The 7,197-nt window shown below is 58.8% G+C and overlaps 1 protein-coding gene across 1 annotated transcript; it reads left to right on the top strand.

Moving 5' to 3' along the window:
• The first annotated feature begins 82 nt into the window (after nt 1-82).
• NOA1 (nitric oxide associated 1) lies at nt 83-5,738 on the top strand. The gene is made up of 7 exons (XM_088531553.1): nt 83-992; nt 1,320-1,484; nt 1,980-2,176; nt 3,271-3,402; nt 4,403-4,519; nt 4,853-4,970; nt 5,291-5,738. The coding sequence occupies exons 1-7, from the start codon at nt 83-85 to the stop codon at nt 5,494-5,496; spliced, it is 1,845 nt and encodes a 614-aa protein (XP_088387679.1). The 3' UTR covers nt 5,497-5,738.
• The last annotated feature ends 1,459 nt before the right edge of the window (nt 5,739-7,197 follow it).

The following is a 7,197-nucleotide window of genomic DNA, read 5'->3' as shown; positions in this document are numbered from 1 at the left end:
GCATGCGCAGCCGCCCTGCGCGGCGCGGGGCGCATGCGCAGCCGGGCGGCGGCGCCCCCGTGCGGGGGACGGGGCGGGCGCCATGTTGCGGCGCGGGCGGGCGCTGCTCGCCGGGCTGGCCCGGGTTCGGGCCGGCGTGAGGCGCGGCGCGGCCGGCGGCCACGAGCAGGAGCAGGAGCGCTTCGTGTTCCCCGAGTACGAGCCGCCGCCGGAGCCGCCGCGCAGGAGCGCCGAGACAGCGGCGCCGAAGCCGCCGCGGCCGCGGCTGGAGCCGGCGGCGCCGCAGCAGCCGCCGCAACGGGAGCCGGCGGCGCCGGAGCGGCCCGAGCCGCCTCTGGTGCCGAGCGGCGCGAGCTGCCCGGGCTGCGGCGCGGAGCTGCAGAGCGGCGACGCGGCGGCGCCGGGCTTCGTGCCCGCCGAGAAGCGGCTCCGCGGCGCCGTGTGCCAGCGCTGCTGGCTGCTGTGCCGCGGCGGCCCCGCGCCGCGCCTCGTGCTGCCGCCCGAGCGGCACCGGCTCGTGGTGCGCGCCGCGCTGCGCCGCCCGCCGCGCCACGGCCGCCGCCCGCTGCTGCTCTGCGTGCTCGACGTGCTGGAGCTGCCCGAGCCGCTGCTGCCGCAGCTGCCCGCGCTGCTGAGCGCCGAGGCGCCCGCCGCCGCGCTCATGGTGGCGGCCAACAAGGTGGACCTGCTGCCGCTCGGCGGGCCCGAGCGCCTCGCGCGGCTGCGGCGGCGCGTGGAGGCCGCGTGCGCGCGGGCCGGGCTGCGGCGGGTGCCCCTGGCCGGCGTGCGCCTCGTGAGCGCCAAGACGGGCTTCGGCGTGGAGGGCCTGGTGAGCGCGCTGCAGCGCTCGTGGCGCGCCGCCGGCGACGTCTACCTGCTGGGCGCCGCCAACGCGGGCAAGTCGGCGCTCTTCAACGCGCTGCTGCGCTCCGACTACTGCAAGTCGCGCGCGCCCGACGCCGTGCGCTGCGCCACCGTCTCGCCGTGGCCAGGTGGGCGCCCGCGCCATGGGGATACGCGCCCTAATCCGCGTGCCGTGGCCCGGGACGCCTGGGGAGAGCGGGGGGACCCCATCCTCGCGTGGGCCGTTGGAGCCATCCCGGTGCTACCGGCTGCGCTGCCGAGAGACCCCTGGGATCCGGTGCCGCTCAGCGGGGTTTGGCTGCCCGCTTGATGCTTAATCCCCCTCTCTGGCTCTGGGTTGGGGAACGGCTGGAGTTGACCCGCGCTTGGAGAAGCAGTTTCCTGCTCCTGTTGCTTGGGAGGGACAGGTAGGAGGGACCCAAACGCGTCATTTTTTCTGTTTGTTTGCTTTCCAGGAACAACACTGGATCTGCTAAAATTTCCCATCATCAACCCTACGTGTGACAGGATCTTCCGCAGACGGGAACGTCTGAGGGCAGAGGCAGAAAAAACAGAAGACCAGCTGAGTGATGAAGAGCTCAAGTACCTCAACCGCCTCAAAAAGCAGGGTTACCTGGTGGGTGAGTATTGTCTGGCGAAAGGAATTGCGCTCCGGCCTTGGAGTGCTGTCCTCCCCGGACAAGGGCAGCGGCCTCCTTCATTTACCCTAAGGTCCAGCCTGTCGATGAAGCAGCTCGCTTCACTTTATTTGCAGGAAGAACAGGCTAGCTGCAGGGTCTATAAGAAACTTCCACGTGGGTGTTAACGTTATTCTGACCCATTTGTATCCTGAGCAACGTGTGCAGAAAAGCATATAGCTTCTCCCAACGTAGCATCACTAGTATTTCCTTTGAGAACTTGCTTTTCAGCTGTCATAGCAGCGCGGCGGAGTTTTCTCTGTGCAGCAGTTCAGTTTGGATATCGTAGGGTACTGCAAGGATGCTGCGTAACAGCACACATTGCTTTCAGTCCTCTGAAAAAGCTCCTCTTTTTAGGCAGGTAAAGAAGGGAAGGGATCGCCCAACTGAAGTTCACAAATCAGATTAATTACCAGGAGACTTTTCCCTTTTATCCAGGGAGAGTTGGAAGAACGTTTCAGCGGTCGAAGCCCATGCCTGTGATTGACTTCGATCCTGACCTGCTCTCGTACAGCGTAGATGAAGATCCTGGCCATTCCCCTCGGGAGCAGGAGGAAATGGAGGAATTCCCGTACAACGAAGTGAAGGACGCCCGCTGGTGCTTCGACACGCCGGGGATTGCGCGGGAAAACTGCGTAGGTTCCGCGTGGGACCGGCCACGGAGCAATGTTCCCTGGAGCAGCAGGGAGCGTTGAAGGGAGCGTTGATGTGTCGCGAGCATTTGAGAGAGCAGCAGTTTCTGTCTGTCCGTCTGTAGTTTGGTACCTGTGCAGAGCTGCAGGTCACCTTCTTGGGGAGATTGTAAAGAACAAGGAGGCAGGAAAGTTCCCAAGTGCAATAAATGCACTCAGGGCAACGTGGTGCAGGTGCAGCTTTTACAAACACCATTGACAGTTTTCTAGGTGTTAGATTGTAACCCTCCTCACTGTGGCCTTTGGCTCTCTATGGCTGGTGAGCACGTGGTGTAAAAGGAGCTGGGGTTTGGAACCCTCTTGGAAGCCTGAGGTTGGGCGTGTACTTCTGAACTTGAGTAAGTGTGGAAAAGGAGAGGGTTTTCCTGCATCCGGGAAGTGAGTGACGCTGTTTCTGATTCTGATTTTCTTTGCTGTGACTTTGGGGAGAGTGGGTGGAATATGTGCCAGGTTCCAGGTCTGATTTTGTTTTGCTTCTTCACTCTGGCTGTGGTGATCTGTGTGCCGGGTTTTGGCAGGGGTGATTTCCAGCTACGGGTGGGAGAAGCTTTCTGTATTTTGGAAAGAGAGGGAGGGAAGGCAGCTGCTGACTTATTTGTTCGTGTTCCTTGGGGGTTTGCGTCTCGCTGCTTCCTCATGCCTTCTTACAAAGGCAACGTCTGGAGGGTGTCGCAGCTCATTCCAGAGGGCTCCGGGCAGGGCTCTGCACTCCAGCAGGGCAGTCACGTTGCAGCTTCGCGGTGTGGGATGGCGCTTTGCAGCACTAGCCTGTAAAACTCGCTGTATTCCCCCCGCCAGGACACCTGAGTCCCTGGGCTCCAGGCAGCTGCGGGGCCGTGCACGGAACTCGCGTTGCCTTGCAGCGGGCAGAGATGCTCCTGTCCCCTGGTTATCGCTGCCCGTGCGGACCAGAGCCACAGAACTGGTGGTAGATGTTCTCCTCGCCACTCTCCTTGGTCTTATTTTCTTCTCTGAAGTATTAACCGTCCCTGTTAAAACACCTGGAAGGACTCATGGCGGTGCAATTTCTTTTGCAGATTTTAAATCTTCTGACAGAGAAGGAAATAAAGCTGGTTTTGCCAACACAGGCCATCGTTCCACGGACCTTCATCCTCAAGCCAGAAATGGTCTTGTTTTTAGCAGCCCTGGGGCGTATAGACTACTTAGAGGTAGGGGCAGAAACGACTTTGTGAGCTATTTCTCCATCTCTCCCTACAGTACCAGGTGATAAAAGGCTGTCTGGGCAGCCCTCTCCCCTCCTTCCTTATCTGCTGCTCTGGAGATGCTGAGTTTGTTGATGAAGTGCCCCATAAAGTAAAGGTGTCTAAGGGTGGGGAATTGCAGCTGAAAGGTCTCATACTTGTTACTCCCCTGCTATGGTTGCACTGTGTAGCGCTGACTGCTTTCAAGAGCTGACCAGTGTTTCTGAGCATGGGGGGCTTCCCACGACACACAAATTGGCAGGAAGAAGGCAGGGACAGGAGTGCCAGAATTAACTGAAAAAATATCCATGTTATCCATGTTTCATGAAAGCTCTTTTCCAAGAGTGGGCATTGTCCTGACAGGGAGCTCTCTGAGAAAGTTACCCAAAGAAGTGAGGGAGGTTCTTTCTTTTGAGACACGGAAATCCATGTGTACTTTTTAAAGGGTCTTTTTCTACCCCTAAGTTGTTCCGTGTGTTGGAAATGCTGAGCAATTTGGAGCTGGTCTCCTATGAACTACTTCCAGGAGTGGTTCCTGCCTTGCCTAGTGTTCCTGGTGATGCCCTTCTCAATGGTCTGCCCTGTTTTAGGAGGGAGGATCTAGAATGGAGCAGGGGGCACGGGACAAGCCCTGTATTTCAGCCGGCTTTCCAGGGTCACTGGAAATGCTGGGTTAGTGCTTGGCCGAGGATGCTCTCAGCTTCCTCCTGGAGGGGAAGCAGGAATGTGAGGGTGATGGGATGCTGTGAGTAGCTGTGGGGAAGACCCCCAGCAGCTGACGGCCGCCTTGGCTGCACAGAGACACGGCGCCACGCTCGGGAGATGGGCTGTTGGTAAGGAGAGCAACCCAGCAGGGAAAAAACCCCTCAGGTTTCCAGGGCGTAGGAGAGAAGCGGAGCGTGAGAGAGGAGCTTCTGGGGCTTTTCTGTCACCGTAAGTAACATCCCCTTCTTTTGATGTGTGTCAGGGAGAGAGATCCGCCTGGTTTACTGTGATGGCCTCGAAGCAGCTGCCGGTGCACGTGACCCCGCTGAGCCAGGCGGATGCCGTCTACGAGAAGTACGCGGGCAAGGAGTTCATGAAGGTGAGAGCGCCGCGGCAGCTCCGGCGGGTCCTCCGGCCCAGCGACCTGCTGGACTTGCGGTGCGCTGCTCCCTGAGGCTTTCCCGGGTGGCCGCGGACTGCCGGCTGCTCCGGGGAGGAATGTTCCAGGGAGGCCCCGGGCTGGGCTTGCTCCGAGTGCCATCATGGTTCTCCTCTTGGAAAGCCTGGGATGGTCTCCTAGGGGCATCCAAGACAGCTTCTATTGAGCAATGGGGGTGTGATATCTTCTGTTCCACTTGTGTCCACCAGTGTCAGTCAGGAGAGAGGAGGCATCTTGCAGCTGTCAAACCCTTTCTCCATGTTGTGCTCTTAGGTGCCCATGGGTGGCGAGGAGCGGATGAAGGAGTTTCCCCCGCTCGTGCCTCAGGACATCAGGCTGGAAGGGATCGGCGCCACCGAGGCCGTCGCGGACATCAAGTTCTCCTCCGCAGGCAAGTCGGTGTTTTCTCAGTGCGCTTTGCTGCGCAGGATCTGGAAACGCTGGTGGGGAGAGAGCTCCAGCTCTGCTTCTTGCATGCAGCGAGGCTGTGGCCCATCAGCAGGGGCTGGGACGCTCTGTGGGCTTTTGCACGAGTGGAAGGGGAGGGTCTGTAGGTCTTGTGTAAGCTCTTTCCTTGTGTCCCTGGTGGTTCCCACGGTCTCTCCAAGTTCACCAGGAAGAATTCTGAGTGCTGCTTTAACTGGAGTTTGTGTGGGTGCCCTCAGCGTGAGGGACCTCGTTGCTGACGCTCCCCCTTTCTTGGCTGTGCAGGTTGGGTGGCCGTGACGGCCCACGAGCAGCAGAAGCTGCTGCTGAGAGCCTATGCGCCCCAGGGCGCCGCGCTCGTGCTGCGGGAGCCTCCCCTCTTGCCCTACATCCCCACCATCAGAGGTGCCCGGATCCCAGGCACTGCTGCCTACAGGACCAAAAAGCCACCTTCCCTGGTGGAAAACCTGAAAACCACGAGGGACAGGTAGGAGCGGGAGCCCGTGCCCTTCGCTGCCTGAGAGAAGCAGAAGATGGGGAGTGAAGGAGCCTCTGGAGAACCTGGTTGTTGATGGATGTTCAGGAAAGCTCGGAGTCCTTCCGAAACACAAGCACCTCGGGGAAAGCGGACCTGGGGCAGGGGGAAATAAAGCATCCGATTGCAGGCTCCACAAGGCCAGCTCTAACCCCTGAACTGCAGCCATCTCGGATGTGCTGAGCGATGGGTACCTTGTGGGAGACGAAATACAGCTTCTCCCTGGAATCAGCAGTGCCAAAGGGTTGCCTTTTCCCCCTTCTGCTCCTCCTCCTAAAAGGGTAGGATGGAAATTTGGTTGCCTGCCCTGACTTGTAGAGCAGGACCTTGCGAATCTGCTCCCTGCGGTTAGAAACGGTCTCAGCCTGCTCTTGGGGGCAGTGGGGAGGGCTCAGCCTCCTGGTTGTTGGGAATCCAACAGTTTACATCTGTTACCTACTGCTTATGCTCACTGGAACTGAGGTCCTCTCAGACCTCCAGCACCTTGGGAATGGGAAAGGTGAGTTAACAAAAAGCAGGGCTGCTCACGCGGGGGCGGAGGAAGCTCCCGCTGCTCTCTTTCGGTTTGGTTGCTGTAGCGGCTGTGAGGATTTCTGAACCTGGGTGTCTAATAAAAACTCTCGGAGATGGGTACTCCTCAGTCTCCTTTCTGAATCGCTGGCAACGCGCTCGTGTGCAGGCGCGACGGTCCCGCACCACCGGGCAGATGCTGCAGCCGCAAGAGACTCAATGAGGGCAAAGCAGGGACATGGAAAGACGTCCCCCTCCCCCAGCTGAACTGGGAGATGGGAGAAGGGTCTGGCTGGGGCCTGATCCAAGCAGCCTGGCAAACACAACCTTCCTCCCCTGCTGTGCGGCTGGGAAGAACAAAGCAGCACCAGAGTGGTCAGCCCCACACACAAGGTAACTAAAAGACCAGCCTCTGATACCATGTTTTGCAAATGCTGCCCCCGGGCCCTGGCCTCCTGGGGCCACAGGAGCCACCAAGAGTTAAAAGAAAAACTCCCAGGCAAACTGCGCTCTGTCCGGAGATATTTTTTTTTGCCCGCTGGGGCAGGGAGCCAAGTGGGCCGGGAGTTGCCAGCACGTGCCTGTTTCCTGCCGCTCTCCCTGCGACGACAGCCCGTGCTGACCTACAACCTCCTCAGCAGCCGCCTTCCTCTGCGGAGCTGCTGGCACATCCTGCCTGGCTCCCACCAGGATGCGATTCCAGAGGCACGGGCCAGGCAGCGAGCTGGGTACCGGGTACCAGCGCCCCCCAGCCCCACTGCTGTGGGATCTGCTGCCTCGGTGGCCTCCGAGCTCCTGCTGCTGCTGTCAGTGGAGGAGAGCATCAGGTGGGAGGCATGTGTTCCTTAATAAAGTTTATTTAATCAGAACTAGGAAAATACACTTGTAAGGGTTAATATAATGCGATTTAGTTTAACTTTACACTACGTTTTGGACAAAAGGCTTATACACGTTTTAGGTAAAAATAGGATGTACGATCTGGCTTGGTTTACATCTATTACAAATGTAGAAAAGGCTGTCATGCACTACAGGAGAGAGAGAGCATGAAAAAAAAATTACCTTTGGTTTATTTCAGAGAATACAAGTATTGCACTGTAAAAGCATCAAACATGGTGCAACCAAACACCAGAACCACGCTTCCGTGCCA

The sequence above is a fragment of the Tinamus guttatus genome, unplaced genomic scaffold (genome assembly GCF_059628265.1).
Source record: "Tinamus guttatus ecotype Peru unplaced genomic scaffold, ASM5962826v1 Tinamus_guttatus_pri_ptg000423l, whole genome shotgun sequence".
NCBI classification, from domain to species: Eukaryota; Metazoa; Chordata; class Aves; order Tinamiformes; family Tinamidae; genus Tinamus; species Tinamus guttatus.
This window is presented reverse-complemented; position numbering and strand designations above follow the sequence as displayed.

What these genes read in the sequence shown, in the direction of transcription:
- NOA1 (XM_088531553.1), top strand. Translation starts at nt 83, where the DNA reads ATGTTGCGGCGCGGGCGGGCGCTGCTCGCCGGGCTGGCCCGGGTTCGG. An exon ending in CACCGTCTCGCCGTGGCCAG is followed by an intron (nt 993 to 1,319) that starts GTGGGCGCCCGC and finishes TTTGCTTTCCAG; the next exon opens with GAACAACACTGGATCTGCTA. An exon ending in AAAGCAGGGTTACCTGGTGG is followed by an intron (nt 1,485 to 1,979) that starts GTGAGTATTGTC and finishes CCTTTTATCCAG; the next exon opens with GGAGAGTTGGAAGAACGTTT.